General features: G+C 37.4%; 1 protein-coding gene across 1 annotated transcript; it reads right to left on the bottom strand.

Annotated features, from left to right (window-relative positions):
- Positions 1 to 2,139: 2,139 nt before the first annotated feature.
- On the bottom strand, positions 2,140 to 21,261 carry toy (twin of eyeless). The gene is given in 10 exon segments (XM_068297553.1): positions 2,140 to 3,649; positions 3,711 to 3,928; positions 4,060 to 4,208; positions 4,274 to 4,543; positions 6,286 to 6,368; positions 6,440 to 6,536; positions 6,538 to 6,614; positions 9,940 to 10,177; positions 13,534 to 13,714; positions 20,289 to 21,261. Coding segments are annotated over 10 exon segments (1,662 nt in total). The 5' UTR covers positions 20,543 to 21,261; the 3' UTR covers positions 2,140 to 3,554.
- Positions 21,262 to 22,257: the final 996 nt, after the last annotated feature.

Raw genomic sequence — 22,257 nt, forward strand, 5'->3', positions numbered from 1 at the left:
ACTAACGCTGTTGCAGGAAGTAAACGAAATGTTTTTTTTTTTTTTATGTTTACTGAGAAAATAAGAAAATTTTTATAAGAAACAATTAATGTTTAGTTTTGCTCGTAATTTTAAATTTGTTGTATGCGAATGTATACGGTATGATTATGTCGGGGCAACCTGCTATAATGACAGAAATTAGAATAGGTTTTTTTGTTGCTAGATCTATGTAACTGAAACGGAGCAATTGATGAACTCGAGCAGTCATTAAACGAAATGGAACAAATCCATTGGTTTGGTTTTACCTGATGCTCTATCTTTTTATTAACGTGGGAAAAGGAAGATAAAAGGAATAAAAATAACTCAATTGAAATAATTCTCTGGACAAATTATTTTCTGTGAGCTCTATAAAGTGTATTTGCAGTGATGTTTCTAAGAATTATAAAGGTTCAAAGTCGGTCAAATTTTAAATTGACAAATACAACAAAAAGTACTAAAAGTAATAGAAGCGTTTAAAGAGCTGAGAACACAGATTGAACAAGTTCCCCATGAAGTATCCTTATATTAAAGCATAGTTTGATATTGATGAAATTTGGTGTTTTGTTCCTATTAGTCGATCTAACCATGTCCGTCTGTCTGTCAGTATACACGCCTTGATCTTTGAGACTATAATGGCTAGTTGGTCTAATTGGATAAAATTCCCTAAGAGTACTCAATAGTGTCTGATAAAATTTGCGTAATCCCATTTTAAATTATTTAAATTTTCTCTCGAATCTTTGTCATTTTCATCTATTATCGGATATCAATTATTTTCATAACCAAGTCAGGAAGTCGACTCACCGAATTCGGTATACCATGCACCAAATGTACATATGTATTTCTACACATGTCATTAACCTCTTAGCGCTGCGATTAGCCAACGACCAACTGTGTTCTTACCTGTCCATACCTAAGAAGTCTTTATATAAAATTTAGGTCTTCATCCGGACAGACAGACATACATACGTTTAGTTTATGTGGTCGGAAGAGCTACCTTCTGTCTGTTACACACATTTTGGCGACTTAAATATCCCCTGCATTGTATAAAAGTTCCAAAAAACCGAAGCTAAAAGTGGTCTACTGAACTGCTGATCCATACATAACTAAAGCTATTTTTACTTCAATTATCCGCCTCATCGTATCTTACCTCGCACCAGACAAGGCTTGAAACCGTGCAAAAGCACTTTTCCGCTATTTGTTCATTGTGGCTTAAGCTAGGCTCGTAATGTCAGTTTGTCTTATGTCTGAGTCTACTTAGAGTCTTCTATTCCTCTACGAAATTCGTCTATCCTTTCTTATTTAGCTCACTGATAGATGTAGCAGGTGGGCAGATTTCTGCTTGAGCTGGTATCTTAGAGTGCAATAAAAAAGGAGAATGAAAAACAACAGCATAATACAATTGTAAAATTTGTATTTTATTTGTAAAATTTAAAACATTTCATATAAGTACACGTAAAGTCGCAAATACGACATTTTGTCTTATAATACCTGCAAAACCCTAAAAGCTAAACAGTGAAAATACATCTAAAATTCGAGGTCAACTATTCTGTGGTTTAAAGTCAATCTCTCAAAAATGAAGTTATGCCTGAAGGATATTTGGGGATACTTTGAAGATTTTGTCACCACTGTCATCAAAGTTTGTAGGAGTGGGCGAGATAGAAGACAGGTAGCTTACATCAACAACTTTATATTAAAACATTTGGACTTACAAGTTTAAAATACAGTTGGACCTCGTTCAACGGAAATGCCGGTACTTCAAGAACAAAATGTCAACATATTTCCTGGTGTACATTTGATAGCTACAAATCCTTGAATCAATTTACAAACAAATATTGTTTGGTCGCACATTCATTTGCGTGTTTTTATTGATTGCTGACCAAAACAGGGAAACCAGAATTGCATTTTGTTATTAAAAAAAAACAATTTTCTTTTGCCATCCCGGATAATACCTTCATTGTCACGGTTAACCGAGACAAGGGAACAAACTCAATTACGTTCCCGATAACAGGGGTGTCGTGTTCAGCCGGGTCCAACTGAAGTTTTTCTACTTAGTGTATCGAAGTAATTACATCATTTCCTAACAATGTACTCCCAAAAAAGTCTCGTTTTTTCAAACAATGCTGAACGAATGAGAAGTACATAATATGTACGATTTTATTAAATCTTTGTTAAGAACATTAGACATACATACATACATACATACAATACCTTTTGCATGTATATGCATTCCGGTATGTTACATTAAGTTTCCCTATATATAAATTCGAACCATAAGTTAAATACATACATAAATACATAAATATCCGTTTTTAAATTTAATTCGTAAAACTGAAGACTTACTCTAAGGAGGTGTGTTTGGATGAACTGTCGACGTAATAGTACATATTATTGGAATTTTCGAGTTTCGTTGCAATTTTCGATTATACATATGTATGTGTGTCTGTGTGTCGGTGTTGTAAAATACCCTAAGTAACCTAAGCTTAAAGTGCATCCGTGCATTTGGGAGAGCTTTCCATTGTAATTGCATTCACACACGTTCACTGCCGGAAAGAGAATCAGCGAGACTAGCTGAAGTCCAGAGGTCCGGACAAGCTTCGACCATGCCGCAGAATGTATACCCTTGCAATTTTCTATTTGTATTGATCAGTCATAAAGAGTTCTTTCATTTCATTCATAGAGTTCATTTCATAGTCTCTTTCGATACGCAGTTAATGTGTTCGACGTTGAGGACGGACGGACAAAAAATGAGTTTTCTTAACTCGTCATGGTCATCAGGAATATTATATGTTTGAATACATATGTGAAACGTTGCTTTTTGCAATGGTATACGTAAATAAAAATGCTAGGTAAGTAGTTTCTTGAAAATTGGCAAGAGAATTATTAAGTTTTTTTTGGGGACTTTTCTCTTTATTATTTTGGCTTTTCTAGCTGGGTCTCTAATACACATCTGTCTTACCATTTGTAAGATGACCGCCCGCTCGATCATAGATTGCAAGCACTTGCAACAAAAAAAATTTGATTTCAGTTTTGTGCGTAAACATCGAATATATCGCTTTGTCTAATGAAGTGAACTGAATGTTTAACGTTTGGCCTGCTTAAGTCCCAATCTTTTGAAGGACGTCCTGGGGCGCTCAAGATTCACAATGCTATGGCTATTGGTGATGGGAAAGGGTTAGGGGACGTGGGTAGTTCTGGTGAAACTTTTGTGATTCATTATCCGGCTGACAACTCAATCCGGGGCCAATGATCATAGGTGTAGGCGCAGACTGGGATGGAGAGATCGGAGGAGTGAGGTCCGGATTTGCAGCTCCTGTCGCCGTTTCTCCGGTGCCAGGGGGCAGCGGGCCCATGTTGAAATATATTGATGAGCATGAAGCCATTTGGGGTAATATCATTGGTGGGCTATCGTTGTGCTCTGTGGTATTTTTGCTGGTAGCACTGTGCTGATGCTGCTCCTGGTGGTGCGCGGCAGCAACAGCAGCTGCAGCAGCAGCCGCCTTTGAGAGCAGATCTGTGGGCAAGTTGAATATTGACGATCACTGAAGACGCGGCCAGTAATTACTGCCCGCTAAGTCCGATACATTTTGCGTAGATATTTGCACTGGCACCGACACTCCGGCAGATATTACTCCTGTGAATATGAATGGGATGTGAATATTGGCTGTTTACCTCACCCTGAATGCACCTCCTACCTGTTCCTGTATTCGACGAGGTCATTGCCGCACTATTCCCATAGACACCTCCATGTTGTGGGGGCTGCTGGTGAGCTGCAGAAGGATTGCAAGGAGTGTTTCGGTGATGAGCCGCATATGGAGATCCCAAAGAAAGCGGGTCGTGGAACATGTAAGGATAACTGTCACGTTGCTGCAAACACGAGGGCGTCATTGATCCTAAGGTGGAGGTCATAGAGCTGTCGAAAGGTTGAATATATTTAATTACTTATTCAAATGTTCTTATCTCAGGCTGTAAACTTGTAAAGGTTCCTAATGGACCAGTTTCAGTTTTAGCAATATGAGAAGACTTTCTTTATTGCACCCTTACTTGTAATTCTCTGCCATGGTTGCGATAGGTTGCGGGATAGACGAGTACATGGTGTTAAATCCAGTATTTAAAGGTAGTCTTGGGGCTACAGCGTGAAGTGGCGGGCTCTCTGAGTTCGCATGCGCTGTGTTTGCCTCGCCACCCAAAATCTGAAATATGGAGAAGCCGAAATTAATAAACATTCAATTGAGATTTCCACGTTGGCAGAACTAACAGTTGGACCATTCGGAGAGTCGGCTAAGGTATTGTTTCCCCCGACAATGGCCGACGAAGATTCCTCTGAACCGTTAACAGCTGCCGAGCTGATAAGGCCGGGAGTTCCATTGCCCGTCGCTGCGGCCGTGGTAGATACTGACGTGACCGATGGATTGGGATTGTTGTTTGTGCTGGTCCGCCCGCTGCTACCTACATTGTCGACAGATCGACGTTGGGTACGCAACTTTTCCTCCCGGCGCCATTTAGCACGTCGATTGGAGAACCACACCTAAATGCATGCAAAGATCGACATTGTATATTGGGTTGCTCATGGGGACATTAGGGTGATATGTTACTTGCTATGGTGAAAATTAAACAAATTCCGTGCTAAACAAACCAGGTATGAACTTATCAAAATAATGCAAAGAAACCAAAAATATATGATAACAGAAACGACAGACTATAAGTTGGGGCATACTGAATTATAGTTGGCTGGATGACAATTCTTGGGTTAAAACGGAGGTCATAGAACAGTGGGCGCATAAATACTTTTCATTACAAATGCGAACCCTCAGACAAGAGCAATAACAACACAGTTGACACAAATATGGTACTTTGTCACAATTCGTTCGAGCACATTGATGACTTCTCTCGTTCTGACCCAAGACGGGGTTCGAGTTGAGGCAAACACTCGAAGCTTAATGAAGCTATTGCTGTCGTCCTGTCGTTGACGTCTACTGTGGCTTTAGCTGTTTTATTTAAAGTATTTACAAAGTTGTCGTTGTCGTAAAGCACAACAGTGCAGAGCGGGGAGGTTTGAGCCCCGATTCCCGATTCCGGCGTGATGACAAAGGGGTGAATTAGGATTACAATACTTGTTGTTGGGCTCTAATATTTTCATCATGACATTTATTATTTTGCGTTATTGTAGCCACGACCACTCTTTGCCGTGGCACTTCCCTTCCGAGCTCTTCAACACACACTACACCCCATCAATGCGAAAATCACAAGGAGTTTCAAGTGTTTTTACAGTCAAATTGTTTTTATTCACTTATACAAATAATCACAAGCGGAACGTTGAATGTTGCATCCGACTCAGAAACGGAGAATAAAAAAGCATTAATAATAAATATCAAGGCAGCCACAGGGGTGCGGATTGAGGTTGAAACATGAATGTGGAGGGTTGCTATGTCCTTCTGTAACTCTATTTCTAAAACTGACTGACTCCAAATGTGGCTGTGACTCGCGTGGCTAAAAGGCGTAGCAATTGCATTGAAAAATTCAGTTACGAAATTCATCAGCCCTGGGCATAGCTCATTGAGTGTTCAAACACAATTAGTTTCCCATTTTAATAATGCTCCAGCGCACCCTACTAATTTGTGTCCTTTGGCTTCGATCTGTGTTTTTCATCTTCCAAAAAGTAATATTGCATTTTCTTATTTAAAACAAAAGGTGTGGGCCGTAATCACGTCTTTAAACTTGTTGTTTAGCCTTCAATATTCTCAAAGAGTTCTCAAAATGTTGGCAAATCATAGAATTTGAATGGATAATCTTCATTTTACTCAGTGATTGAGAGGATGCTCATCCTCTTTCTGAAAAGTTGTCATGGACAGAGTACGTCCAAATTCTTTACCAAAACCTGGGCAGATCGTCAAATTCTCAAACCAACTATTTGGCCAGGCATAGATATAAATTCCAATCTTTTTAAACAATATATATGTATGTAGATTTCGTGAGTTGTTTTGTGGAAGAAGCTGCTAATTGCTGAGGGAAATTAATAATTGAAAAAGAAAACTAAAATCAGATTATTTTGTAATCCTTTTGAATGAAAATTTAATGAAATGAAATTTCGAAGTATTGATAAGAAGAGAAAGTTTAGACCAATCTAGTAAACAGTTTGTCTAATTGTAAGACCCCTCTCATTTGTCTGTCGCAATGCTTGAAATGAACAAAATTAAGAGGAACTAATAAAAAATTAAACTCAGGTCTCAAATAGAACAGAATAGAATTAAACGAAACTGAAAGACAAACCTGAATACGTGCCTCTGGCAAACCAATTTTTTCAGCAAGTCGTTCTCGTGCAAAGACGTCCGGATAGTGGGTCCGCTCAAATTCTGGAAAAAATAAGTATTGCAAATATTGTTTTCACATTTTCAGTAAATCAAGCATTCCTCCTTCTACCTACCTTTCTCTAGACTGTCAATTTGTTCATTGGTGAAAGAAGTTCGATTACGCTGGAGTTTCCGCTTTAACCGAAGTCTCATTTGAGAGTCCTCATCCCCCCGAAGAATTGTGATCGGAGTTGCCATCGGAGGTGCTTTCATGAGAATTGGGATGAGACACATCGCCAGGATATAGATCTAAAATTATTAAGCATTTCAAGATGTAATTTAACACATATCTAACGGATGGGAAATCGAAGGTAGTATACAATTGTATATAGCCATATGGCCTAGCACACTTTTGCCAAAAGTTAGTCAATTAAAATTGAACTCTTAGCTGAAACGAAGAACGAATGAAGATAAGTGCCTGCGCCTGGTATACATATGTATGCATATGTACATACATATGTACATATGGAGCATTTGTAAAGTAATTTCGCCGATTGCTTATCTCCCATCGTTCCGGGAACATCGATAATTTAGCATTCACATGGCTGGGCAAGGACAAGAACGAGGGTAAAGGACATACATATGTCAGCCCTATAAATCGATCGGCGAGTAAACAAAAACAATCAAAGGCAACAAAGGCAACAGAAGCCAAGGCCTAGTCCCAATCTCAATTAGGTTGAATGACAAATAATAAATGACCAACAAATTAACTGTTTGTTTGTCCTAATGTTTGATCATCTGTGACAAAATACTTTCAATGTTGCAACTCCGAAGGATTTTGGGATGCTGTACTGATACTGAGGGTTGTTTTCCGGTACTGCGCAGAGTTTCCTTCGCCCTCCGCTACTTTTGTATAGTTTGGCGGCCTCTATCATAATTGCTGTAAGTGGCCAGTGGGTAAGTGCAAGCAATTTTTCTAACTCTGAACTTTCACATTTACTGAATGAAAAAAAAAAAGAATTGGTTCAACGATGCTATTCAGATTTTTCTACATAGTTCCTAAAAAGGCCAAAAGAGTTTTGCCCCATTTTAGATCTGCACTTATGTGATAACTTGCCGCAGAAACAGACAGAAGAACTTTCAGCGGATGTTGATTCGACTTATGTATGTATATTCAAACCGGTCCTTATGGTATGCAACAGTCACCAAACTACTTCATGTGCTTTAAAGAACATAAGCAATATAATACGAAGAATTGTATTAATATCCATCTTCCTATGGTTAATTGTTTATCCAATCTATACTCTCTATATCTATACTCTTGTAACAGTTTGGCTACAGAGCTAAACTCGTTTACGTGGAATTCTGCATACATGCAAAAATTTCCTTTATTGCGAGGCAAAAAAAAGTATCTAATTTTTATCCGATTTTAATAAAAAATATGTCAGTCGACGGGAAATTCAATTCACTTTCTTTCTTAGCTTAAAGAAGTAGAAGAAGTACAAAGAAGTGTCGTATAGTAGCCTCGCCCCAGGGACCAAAAAATTCCATACAAATTTCACATTTTCAATTGGCTCCAAATCGAAAGTTGGGGCTAAATTAAAAATTTGTGTAGTCTGTTTATCTTAGTTATGCTAGATCTACAACTTCTGCAAAGAGTTCAAACTTCTACCTGTAACACTTAAGATTTTGGAAAAAACGTCTTAAATATATGCCCCCCAAAAAACGGACATTTCTTTGTTCAAATGCAACTGTGAAAAAACGGATTAATCTATGAAGACAATTTTTACGGTTCATTATCTGAATACAATAACCAACAAAGTACAAAAAAAAGTATCCCATTTACTTATTTAGGAGACGAGAACGTTTAACGTTTTTTCGAATTTTGTCGATAATCTAATTGATTAACCATTACTAGGTTTCACTTTTTTCGATTTTCGAAGTTTTATTGTTTTGGGTTTATGTCAATACATTTTAATCATTTTAATCACATGTCACAGTTTACTAACATCAACTATGAATTCTAGACTTTTTGGCATTTTCCGAATATTGAAATCTCTTATCATTTGCCTTATTTTGGTTCCCTTTCTTTGCTTTTTTAAAAAATAAAATTTACCGCCAAATCAAATTATCATATTTGTTTATTTAATGAAGTTTTGAATATATTTTTTAAAAAAACATCCTGACGGGGAAAGGAGTTTTATTTTAGTTAATTTTAACTTAAAACCAGAGGGCCGGGGCTAACTTCGACCGCGTCAAAGTTTGTATACCCTTGCAACTTTTTTGGTAACTCTTTCCTTACCTATTAGCCATCAATGTGGAAGAACGTTTTATCTAAAAAGGCTTATGTTTGCGAAAGAACGGCCTACAATCATAGGAAATAACGAAGATATTGATCAAAGTCACTGTTTTCCACCGATCGTTCCTATGGGAGCTATATGATATAGTCATCCGATCTTGATCAAATTTGGCACAGTCGTTTATAGGCGTAATAAATTTTTTTTAATATAAAGTTTTACGATAATAGCACAGAAAATAACGAAGTTATGGAGAAAAGTCACTGTTCGTGACTTTGGGGTTTGTATGGGAGCTATATGATATAGTGGTCCGATCCGGCTGCATCCGAGATATACAACCCCTGCAGTATATACAAGCCTATGTTCAGCTCTGTAGCTCTTACGGTCTAGGAGGAGTTTGCGTTGATCCAGACGGACGGACGGACGGACATGGCTAATTGAAGTCGTCTCGTCGTGCTAAACAAGAATATATATACTTTGTATTTTCGGAGATGCTTCGTTCTATGCGTTGCACACTTCTGACCAAAATTAATATACCCTTTTTGCAAAGCAAAAGCTGTTCAGAAAACGTTGGAACAATTTTTTGTTAAGGATAGTCAGCTTACAAAAACAGGCTCACTTACTCACCGCTCAAGGCTCATCAGAGAGCGAATAGTTTTAATTTTATTTTTCTTAGTTTATGCTATTTTATTCCAATTTGTTTATGTTTTCTTTTTTATGAATCTAATATAAATTTTTGTTCTTTAAATGTCTAACCCGTTCCATTTTTGTTTGATTAGTTTTTTCGTATCCCCGGTCGATCTTTACATGGTTTGCTATTGAAAATATGGATTCACTTTCGTTGTTTTTTTTTTTTTTTTTTAACGTATCCCTATCACAAAGCGAGGTATATATGTAAATCTATATTGCCCGTATAAAATTAACTCATCCTCTGCAGTTACTTTTGATTTTTAATTGAATTTGTGTTGAATGTATTCCTTTTTCTCTCCATATGCATAACAGGCGTAAAAGTGAACAACTTTTTTCATGAAATTTCATTGTAGAATTGTGTGACATTTATATGATACAGTCGACCGATGTTGAGCAAATAATGGTAGTTAACAAAGAAACGAAAAGATTAGCCGCGTTAGCTTGGTGAAGTTTTGGCTGAAACCTGTACGTCTTTTGGTATAGAGCATATTTTCGTTGATCCAGGTATTTTAATCCAAAAGTTTGTCAATTAAAGATACAATTGGAGACGTGCATTTCTTTTCTTTTGCTTCCAACATATGGGTCTTAATCAATATACAATTTTTGTAATGCCCCCAGTGTTTTTTACGGCTTGGGAAGTGACTTACCACGTTTCTGAACATCATCCCGGGTAATTTGCCCTGACAAATTCGTCGGTGTTGGCACCGCTGTGGGCGTTGGAGGCAGAGCTAAATGCGCCGTCGTTGTATTGCTTGGGTACCAAGCCCATCCGCCGGATTGTCCATTGAACATGCGAAGCTTTTCATAGACAGATTCGTTTTGCTGCTGCGCCTGTTGTTCCTTTTGAGACGCCAAATTGCGCAAGACGCGATTTATGGATGAAACCTGCAATCAGAATTACAAAGCAGAGTCCAATAACTTGATGTTTAGGTATGGGCTCAACTGCCAGCTTGCTCTGGAACATACAAACACTAGACCATTGCTTAAAAGAGGGCGAGTAGGCTGTACTCGCCCTGTTTGTTTCTTAGACCTAACCTAACTTACCTACCCTCCTGCTAACACAGCAACGGCGTAAACGACGCGATTGGATTGGCTGGAATGGAAGCGTTGCCAGCCAATCCACGTTCGAGAGCAGGAGAGATATAGCGACTGAATGTTCACTCTACCTCGACCCTCTTCTATGGTAAAACTTTTCACTTTAATCTCGCAATATGACATAGCAGACTTTCGCCCATGGGTATGGTGACGGCCTTACCCTGCACCAAATATAATAGAATTCAAGTCCTACTCTTTAAGTGTCCCGAGTTCGCTAAAAAACAAAAAAAAAAAACGCCTCTATTTGCTACCAAAACTCCCTTTAAAAGTTCTGACCTAAAATTTCCCACATTAGTTCTTAAAGAAACATAACAAACATATAACATAAGAAACATAATACTCGATTGTGATAATAATGAAATGATTCTGAGAAAGGGTCTTGCTCGGAATCGGACAGTTTACGTGGAAGCTATGTCTTAGAGAGGAAATCGAAGCAGTGTTAAAATTTAAAAGCCAAAGTTTAAAATGTGTAAGCCTAGCAGTTTGAGCTGTCATGGGCGGCCTTACAGTTGGAAGGACACTGTAGAATTGTCTTACCTTATTGTCTAATCTGGTTTGACACTATTTAATTGATAATATTATTTAAATTAACAATAATCTAAACGAAACGTAGTCGCCACATTGTGGTTTATTGACTCAAAATTGGTTTTTTGGTCTTTCCTCTTATATACTTATTATCCTACCGTTTTGGTACCCTGTATCCCATGCAGTGAAGCAAATTAACTGTAGGAACAAATGGATATTTATGGTCTTGACTTCTCTCTGTTCAACCGACAATCCGCCCACACCATATCCACATGAGAAGCTTTTGTCGAATTCACGAAAACACAGGGACATTTAAAATTAAAGAGGGTCAAATTGTTCAATTATAAAATTAGTACAGGGTATCTTTAAGTTGCTAGCTGAATCATTTGCAGTGTGCATGCCCGAAAAGGCCACCACTATGACACAATGGCCGGTTGAAGAAGTGAGATGGATAGATAAGTCGTAACGATTTGGGCAATGGCCACCCCTTTTTTCTTCGGTCTAGAAATAAGAATGATGAGCGAGTGTTCTAAGCAGAGCAGAATAGCTTCGAAAAGAAAGTTGGTGATCAATAAAATTGGGGAAAATGCAGCTCTACTGCCATATGTTACATTACATAATTCCGTTTCCGAAGGCATTTCTGGACCTAAATAAATGGACGGAGGTTTTCCCATTCTACTAAACTGTGTGGTTAATATCGAAGTTGAGACAGGATTGTGGGTGGAGAAGTGGGGTTGCTTCTGGTTCGGTTTGGGTGAATTACATACAATGTCATTACCATGAACATGGAAAATGCCACTTTGGAGTTTAAGTGTTGCCACGTGTCGATGTCGGACGCGGGCTTGACATTTCTTTGGATGCGGAGGCAGTTTTGTGCACCTCATTTAGGTACAATTGAGATGACGTTACGCTGTAACGGGCGCATAATGAATTACTGGCCATTCTTATTTGTACATAAAGACATCAAAAGACTTCAAAGGATAATCTGTTCAGTGAAAGGGATTCCCATAAGCGGAATATATCTCCAAATGTGTGGGAGAGATGGCAGTACGTCTGTGGACCACAATTTTTGCGCTACTTTAATTCGGTGTTATTATTTCAGTGCTTTGATAGTAAATTAATGTTGCTAACTAATTCCTACAAAATTCAAAAATGTAAGTATTTGGCGAATACAAAAGTTTCCCTTACTTAAAGGAAAGACTTGATTATTTATATATATTTAAAATGCGGATTTGTTGACTGATTGGAAAAGTATGCAAAACAGTAATTCTTATCATAATTTTCATGTTCTACTTTGAAATAGACTAGAACTCGGTTTGGCCATACTCCGACACGACGGCTGGGTTCCCTAATCTATTCAACGACCGTCCACAGGCTAATCTGAGTACATACACAATTAGAGCTCAGGGCGAGATTAGGTGAACTAGATACCATGTATTTGTTTACCTGATCGAATAATGAAAGTATCTTTTCCGGACAAAACAAGAGAATATAATGGAAAAAACACACAAGAACTCTAATCCATTTTAAAAGCAATACGGAGGCATTGTTATGAAATTATTTAATCCATTGTGCGGGCTGGCTTACCGTGTGCCGCCTTTGAGTGCGGATCCTGCAGGAGAGTGCGGATCTGCAATCTAGATCGAGCCTATGGCTTAGCTATGTATCAGCCTCTCCCCCTCCTTCTAATTCCGTAAAGATATGGAACCACATCAATAGCGGCTTTTAGTCCTTGCAAAATGATTGCACGTAAGTACATACGTATGTACATATATATCCTTGGATTGAATTAAGGAAGAGAATCTTAAGGAATAGCGTCAGGAGCCACAAATTGTTCTTCTGCGAAATGGGCTTTTACTTGTTAATATATGGAAAAGATGTATCACCTAGCCTCTCCATTCTTTTCCATGCCCATTATGTATATTTTGGATTGAACTGTATTTAGATCTCTAAGAAGTAAGATTTGTGTACTTAAAAAGATATATCAAGTAGACTCTAAAGTACATTGAATGATTATATTGGTTAGTAACTTATTCAAGGTTAAAATTTTTCCCCTTTAAATAGATATAAGCCAAGAAAGCTTTGCTGAAATTCCGCACGAACCAAAATGAACTTGGATTTGTCAAAATTATACCATACCGATGTAAGAAGATCAATATATGCTCAAACAAGGTTTGTTTAGCATACTCTCAGGAATATTTTGAGACTATAGCGAAGGTAAATCTAAACTAATACTAAACTTTTATAAACATATATTCTCTCATACCCATTATGGGGATGTGTTATCCGTATAAATGTTTTTCACTGGGTGAGCAAAAAAGGCGGAGTTGGAGTTGGAGATCAAACTTAAGTTGAAAGTTTATTGATATAAGCTAAATATAGCTGTTTTATGGAAAACGTGTTTTTGGCCTGCCGTTATCAAAGTCATACTAAGCTCGACTTAACAGAGAAACGAGGATGGGCAGATAGACAAATATCAATGGTTTGCTTTACGTAATACCTAAACTTAACTTAACTTAACTTTTAAACATTTAGGGCACATATGTATATAATGGAATGTTTCACCAGTTCGCATATAAAGTAGTGCAGATAGACGTGTGTGAATAAAGTATAAAACTTACACTTGGAATATTATCACTATTACAAACTTGCTCCGACAAAAGTCTATCGCGAATTTCCCATGCAAATATGCTGGGACATTCGCGCTTGTAATCGGCGATTTTCTGCACCACGGGCGTTGTGGCTACACGCGGTTTTGAACCTCCTATCGCTCGGGGCTTAATTGATCCTGTTTCGTAGTACCTGAAAAAAACAACAAACTCGGTCAGATACAGATAATAATAATGAATATAAATGTTTTTACGAAAAGTTAGTAATTTAAAGGAAAATATTCTTTAAGGGTTTTGACCCATGTCAAAAACATGAACAACCGATATATATTTAGTCGTTATAAGTTTAAGCGTTAAGGACAACTGAATGTACACCTGGCATCGAAACTTTGAGGCCCGACAATCTATATTGAAAACGGAATTCTTAACTGTAAAGAGTTTCTGGTGCCTTAAAACAGGACTTGAGGCTAAAAGTGAATTTTTCGAGAAGATAAAAGTCGTGTAAAATATTTTTATACCCTTGCAAAAAGGGAATATTAATATTTGATCAGAAGTGTGCAACGCATAGAAGGGGGATCCCCGACCCCAAAAAGTATATATATTCTTCATCAGCATTACGAGACGGGTTCAAATAGCCAGTCCGTCCGTCCGGATCAGCGCAAACTCCTAGACCGTAAGAGCTACAGAGCTGAAATTTTGCATGTAGGCTTGGGTTGTTGTAACGATCCTTTTTCGTCCTTCAGGATAATTTCAATCTTTAGGGCGAGGTTCGGCACAACAAATTTTAATTTGTGCCCCAGTGAAATCACGACACAATAATTTATGTATATACATATATATGTATGTTGGAGTTTATTTCTATGTTTTGGGTTTTTGGTTAAATGTTTATATAAATCACGACACAATGATTCATGTATATAACTGCTTTAGAATTTTTGGTTAAATGTTTAGATATGATTCTACACTGATTCGGGTTGATTTTTTGTGTTGGCTGTGTACTTGTTGTAATTATATTTAGACTTTTGTGGTTGTTTAATGAGTCTATAAGGTTACGTAAGGCCTTATAACTCGATGACTTGCACTTGTAGATTGCTAGGCGCCAAATATTCTTAAGGTTACTCAGAGATTTGTTGCTTCGCTTGTTGTTAATCAGGACTCGATGACTTGATTGCTTGATCTTGACTCGACGACTTGATAAAACAGCCGAGTCGATCTAGTCCTGTCTGTCTGTCCGTCCGTCTGTCCGTATGAACACCTAGATCTCGGAGACTGTAAAAGCTAGAGCCACCAAATTTGGTATGTAGACTCGTGCAGTATGTAAATTGGTCGAGTTTATTTCAAATTTTCCACATCCGCAATTTAAAAAAGGCGTTTATCTCGAAAACTATTCTAGCTAGAGACACCATATTTGGTATGTATATTTGGTTAGTAAATGCGCAAAATATGTGTGTGTAAAGATTTTGCCACGCCCCTTTTCGCCCTCGTAATTTGAAAAACTCAATTATCTCCCGAATTTTTTTATCTTCTGCAATAAAATTTGGCACATTTGATCAAAATCGGGCAAAAAATAGTCGAATTATGCATATAAACGTTTTTCCAAAAGGCCGGAGTTGGCCGTTGGCTGGTGGGGGCGCTAGGGTGCCCGTATGCTTAAGTGAGCGAGATACTAACAATAAGATATGCTTGTAAAAAGCATGTGAAAATGCATTTGTTTAATAAAATTAAAATATTTGCTTTACTGGTGTATGGTATACCTAACTCGGCGAGACGACTTACTTCATTTTTTAATATTTTCAGGAATAGAATTCAGCTTCTACTAAGACCCTTCTAGCTGTTGTTGTAATATCGGTTTATATTATGACCTGTTTCAGTCATACCTTGGACTTCGGTATTGTAGGCCCCGCCAATCTTTTTCCACTCTATTTAGTTGCAATTCCCAAATAGTTTTAGCGTTGAGGACTTGGTATGACTATTGCAATTATGGAGTTGATAAAATCTCCAATATCTATACTGACAACCTGCTCACCATTTTGTGTTGCCTTTGAAATAATTGGTTTTGTAAATTGACCTCGGCTTAAATGCAAGTTGGAATATATTTATAAGTATTATACAATAAAATGTTTATTTTTATTTTTGATATCAGATCACTTAGTCCACTGGAATCGTGTTGGCCAAAGGAGTGTCTCTTTTTCCCTACTGTGTCATCCAAAGTTCCAACAATTCTCAAAATGTATCATGCTCTCATATCTAAATTTGTCGACACACAGATACATAAGTATTGCAGTATTTGGTGACATTGAATTGAACGAAAACATTAAATTTAATTCAAGCGACAGAAATAAGAGTTTGTAATCCTACAATGTATATACATATATACTCTGTACATATGCAGATATCGATGTTTACATTTTGATATAATTTGAAATCATTTTAAAAGCTGATGGTATCTTCCACACAAAACGTAAACAAAAGTATTAGACATTGCCAAATTTGGAATTGCACAGAACCATCTGATTTGATTTTATGTTTAACATTATCTGTACTATCACATCGTAATGACATTGTTTTCCTATTTACTGCTTTCGTTCTATCTATTCCTTCCATAAATCGGTCTCTTCTCGTCTTGTCATATCAAAAACCCATTTTACATAATGTTATACTAAAGTCGACTTTTCCGAACCCATAAAGTGTATGTACATATGTATGTATATGTTTGTATCATGTATAGTGACACTAGAATGCTATGTTTTGGTAAGAGTGAGCTAAATTCCATATATTTAAACAATTATTTTACTTGGTCAAAGTCAACGAGACGATATATGTACTTACTTTATTTTGACAGCAAGTATTAATTAGATAATGCGCCGACTTCGATATACCATGCACCTAGTGAAGCAACTTAATGGCCAAATAAATGAAACGGTGTGTTGATAGGTATTAATAACACCAACGAGTGTATTAAATTTGTATTATACTTAGTTAAAAATTGCAGAGGGCAAATGGAAATTTGAACTACGGAACTAAAACAAACCCAGACGGCCGGGTTTTTTTCGAATGCGTCAAAGTTTGTATACCCTTGCAATTTTTTTTTTTTGTAACTCTTTCCGTACCTATAGCCAACAACGTGGAAAATGTTTTATCTAAAAAAGCTAATGTTTGCGAAAGAATGGTTTTCAAAGGTAATAACGAAGATATTGATCAAAGTCATCGATTGATCGTTCCTATGGAAGCCATGTATATATTCATATATAGTCACCCGATCTTATACAAATTTGGCACAGTTGTTAAAGGGTGTAAAAAATTCACCAATTTTAGAAAATAACGAAGTTATTGAGTAAAATCACTGTTCGTGACTTTGGCGATTGTATGAGAGGTATATAATATATTGGTTCGATCCGGTATAAGAGGAGTTTGCGGTGATCCATATGGACGGACAGCCGGACTTGGCTATTAGAACTCGTTTCGGATATGGTCGGAGATGCTTCCTTCTATGCGTTGCACACTTCTGACCAAAATCGAAATATCGTTTTTGCAAGGGTATAAAAAGTCTAATGTTCGCGAAAGAACAGCCTTCTATCAGAGTCATTAAAAAGTTTATAAAACTGGTAATTTCGCATATTTAGGAAAATCGCGTCATAAGCACCAAAGTTAATTATGAAAGTCGCTGTTTTCGGTCAATCGTTAATATGAAATAGTCACCCGATCTGAATCAAATTTAGCACAGCCATTATTAGATATGTTAATAAACGAAATATAAATGTTTCTGATAATTACTTCAAAAGTAATGAAATTATTGTTAAAAGTCACTGTTTTCGACCTATCGTCCCTTTGGGAGATATATGAAATATTCATCCGATTTTTATCTAATTTGGTACAGTTATTATAAGGTATGCGAAAATAATAACTGTTAATTTTTATGACAATAGCTCAGAAAATAATAAAGTTATCGAGAAAAGTCTCTGTTTAGAACTTTGCCGTTTGCATCGGAACTAAATGATATAGTGACCCAAATCCGAGATATACAAACTGTGCAGTATATACAATACAATTTCAATTTCAGTTGCGTTGATCCAGACGGCTACATGAACTTGTCTCCTCGTGCTGATCAAGAATATATATACTTCTATGCGTTGAACACTCTTGACCAAAATTAATATAACCTTTTTGAAATGTTATACAAATTTGAGTACATAATAAATTTGGTGTCTCTAGCGATATAGTTTTTGTTAAACTTTGAAATAAACTTGAGTCTACAAACGAGTTTAACTATAAAAGTCTCTAATAGTCTCTGAGGTCTAGGTTTTCATACGGGCGGAAATATCGACTCGGATGATGGTTTTGGTGAAGAATGCATATATATATATACATATGTATGTATATATAGTCTGGTCTAGTTTATAATGTACTGGCTTCCAACCGTGAGAATTATATTTTTTGCGTACCACTCAATAAAATCATTAGTTTGAGTAGGTAAACCTCAGCACCAAATAGGAAATATTAAATACTTAGTTATACAGATAATGAAGGCATGACAATAAAATAGGTCCTTCCTCGGACCAAAATAATTAGTTTTAAGGTCAATTTTTGTTCTTAGTAGTCCTAACGCGTATATTAAAATCCAAAATTGAGTGAATTCTGAAAACAAGTATGAACTTAAATGCTCTAGAGACAGCTGACTCCTCTGTATATGTCTGGCTAAACTAACAAATATAAAATTGTTATTGTTATTATTATTATGAGTATACGATATCAATAATATTTTTACAAGCACTGGCAACTAAGGTTGTCGGCTTAGACGATGGATGTCCTTACACTAGCCTGGGATTCGAACCCGGATCCTCGTTGTCGTTGACAAATATGAAATATTGTAATAATTTGTTCGTTAATAACGATAAGTATCTATTGTTTGCTTGGCATGTTTATTTACAAACTAATTTACTAATGGCTAAAATTGTCTTGCATATTTTGAAGAATAAGAGAATAATAGTGGAAGGGTTGTAACTTAAAAGGGTCAAAAAGACGAAAATTCAAACTTTAACGACTGACTAAATAAACTATTATTAGAAGTGTACTAAGCTCTCCGGGTCTGAGTTTGTTTGTTGGCCTGTGTAAATGATTGTACTTTTTACACGATGTGGATGCAACATATTTCAAAAATTAATTAAAAATATCCAGTAGTTGTTTTTTACCTTTACAAAAGGCGCTTTTTGGACGTGAGCTTTAATTTAATTTAATTTTGAACCTTTTTTTTTAACTTGGGACTATCAGCAATATTTTGTTGCGAGATACTCCCAACCCCTTTTTTCTCTGTCTCTCCCATTCAAACGATCGGACAAGAACTTATTTGGTAAAAAAAATGTTTCTGCTTATTACGTGTCTATCACCAAAGTAGGAAATCAACTTATGCATATGATAATCTAAAATTCTGGCAAATTTGATCAAAATCGGATAAGTGAAAAAACTGTTTTAAATTTGAAGGTCCAAATAAATGTGGTTGAAATTTGGTACACCTCCACAGACAACTCGACTCTTGTGACCCACCTAGGGAATAACTAATATTCCAACTTTGCTTGCGACATTCTAATTATTGGGAGAGCAAATCCTTTCATTTTAAAATGGATGCGTGGTAAAATTTATAATAAACATAATTTCTGTACATACGACACTAGTCGACATAAAAAATGTAATGTATCTAGCATTTACAGCCTCCGAGATCTAAGGTCATATGGACGGACATTCAGACAGATCGACTCGGCAGTTGGTGCTGATCTAGAATAGACATTATGGGGTCGGAAAAGCTACTTACCGCCTACATACATTTTGGCGACTTCAATATACCGTAAGTGTGAATAAGAAGGGAATAGGCATATGCTCATTAGTCCGAGGTTGTAACCCAGAGAACTCTCCTTCTTCATCAGTATGAAAAGCCGAGTTCCTATGTCCGTCGGTTAAATGCACACCCTCAATTAGTGTGAGTTGCACTATAAGGATTTTTGAACTTTGGAGAATACAACTTTATCTAACTCATATGTTTATGTAGGTTTATAGTAAATGCTTTGCCATACATTTGAACGAAACTAGGTAAAGGTTTCAAACAATTTCATAGAGAAACTACGGTTTCAAAGATAATTAGAATAAAATATTAAGTGTATCCATAAACAAATTCGTGAAAATTTACATTTTCTGGGATCGATGGTGGAGATGCAATGGAGAAAGACACAGGACACCATTTCTATTTTCAAGCTGATTTGAATCCTAACACACACTTATCACTTAAGGGCACTGTAAAAGCTCTTGTATTTGTATTTTGTATTTGTTCGTAATTGTAAATTTATAAAAAAAAAACTACTTCAGATTCACTTGCAATCATGTTTAAATATCCAGCGCCATGATCAATTTCAACTAATTTGACTAGTTTTGGATAAAACTTTGTTCCATTTTCACAAAGCTCAGATCACGTCTTCCTAAACTTTCCATCTCGCCTTTAATAACAAGTACTTAATAATACATTAACTCTTCAAGGGTATAATGAAGCAAGATGTGTGTCCTCCTTCAAGAGTAATAGATTAAAAACTACTTTAAATTAATGAGACGAATTAGAATTATTAGACAAGGACACCTGTCGACCAACGATACCCTTTTGAACAGCGAAACAGCGAAGATGTGTTTATATTCTTTGGTTGATTTTTAATTGGGATTCGATATGGGATACCCCTCATTCGGTTTGCCTCGATTTGTAAGAACTGAGAGGTCCTAAAGATCCTTACCTGCCCAAAATTTTGCTAACGCAACCATTGGAAACTTGAAGTATACGGGATATATCACAAGGCCGAGCACCCGAGTGCGCCAATTCGACGATCTTCTGCCGTGTGGAATCCGGCAGTGGTCGTCCATTCACATACACTCCACCCAGCTGATTGATACCGCTATGACCAGCTGTGGAGCAACCGAAGAGCGCGCTCTGGCCCATTCCCGATGAGTGGGGATGGCCATGCATTATGTGTTCTGTGGTCAGCATCATTTTGATGTCTTGGAGTTACTTAACGTTTGCGTTCAATTTTTGCGTCGGAGGATCGTTGCCGATGTATGCTTTGGGTTCTCAACCCTATTTTATTAGGTATGGGTATCACTGCCGCTGATAGGGCGAGGTCCTGTCACTGGAACTGTTAAAGTGCCAGAGAATGGTATATCATTTCGTTGTTGTTGATTTTTGTACTTGCTTCACTTCTCCACTTGCTTAACTCTTATACATATATGTATATATATATATTTATGTATATATGCGTTTATATAATTCTCGATTTCGATTCCACTTTCGGTTGCGGATTTGGTTTGTGTTTCGGCGGGCTTTCTTTGTACTTGTCACCAGTTCGTTGACGTTTGGATTTTGCTCGTTCACTCGCGCGAATCGCACTTTTGAGTTTGGTCCCTTAAGATCGCGTTTTCGTTGACGATTCCGTTCGAATCGATCAGCCGTAGGTGCTGCAGGTGCTGTGCAGGTCCGCCAGCGACCCGGCGGCGACGCCACGGACTGTGAACTTGTATCCTTCTTTGGCACTATAGATTGATAGTTTTGAAAGTTTTGCTTTCGAGGCGATCTCAAAACTCGCGGCGGTAGCGGTAGCGGTGGCGTGGCGGAGGCGACGCCGGCGTCAGCCTTAGCTCGTTCTGGGACAAAATGTTGCACGACTAACTGGTTTCAGTCGGTGACGGTGACCGAGCGGTGGTAGCAGCGCGCACTTAGCCAAGCGAAACGATAATGAGCTCTCATGCGAAAAAACACTGGCAGCAGGAACAGCAACGGCAACAGCAAAGTCGTCAACGCGCCGGCCATTTTGAGTGAGCTCTTCAAGCCGTCTCTTTCGCTCCCAAGGGTTTTCAATGGCGTTTCGTATGTGCGGAGGCGGGATGGCTGCAGTCTTAGCGCTCAACGAATGGGATTGAAGTGAATGGGGGGATGCACGTACGAGTGTGACGAGTACGGCGCTTGTGTAATACAACGACGCAGAATCATCAATTGCTGTGTGTGTTGGTAAGAGGGGAAGCCAAGGAGTTCCCTGTGGCAGTCCTAGGCATTTATAATCACTGGAACTTTAACTTTATGAATTCACGATGATAATAACGTTTGCAAATAAAACTACATATGTGTATGTATTTGTATGTTTGTGTAGATGAACCATTTCCATTTTCATACCGAAACCCGAACCAACGGCTGCGTAAATACTTGCGTGAGTGTAAGTTTGTATGTACATACATACATATATGTACCTATGTATGTATGTACATATGTATGTAAATTGAGTATGTAAGTCTACATACATGCGTTTTGTTTTTGTTTGCCCTTTGTTTGCATACATGTGTCTACATCTGCCAACAACATACATACATACATATGTATGTGCGGTCGGACGATTATATACACATACATACACGACATACATATATTTTTCAGCCCATTCTCATTCAGTATCATGCAGCCATTACAACATTTTGCTTTGTTGAAGACCACGAACCAGGAAAGGAACCGAGAAACCGAAAATGTGGGGTGGTGGGAGGAGCCTGGGCTGGGTCGTAAATAGGGGACAAGAAAAAAGGGGTCGGAGTCGAGGACGAACAACTAAGTATAATCAACAAAGAGCTTCTAAATAAATATACATATGCACTTTTACATACATACATACATACATATGTATGTACACACATATGAAGGTATGTATATACATAAAAGTACATTAT

Source organism: Drosophila tropicalis, unplaced genomic scaffold, assembly GCF_018151085.1.
Source record: "Drosophila tropicalis isolate 14030-0801.00 unplaced genomic scaffold, ASM1815108v1 contig_859, whole genome shotgun sequence".
Lineage (NCBI taxonomy): Eukaryota > Metazoa > Arthropoda > Insecta > Diptera > Drosophilidae > Drosophila > Drosophila tropicalis.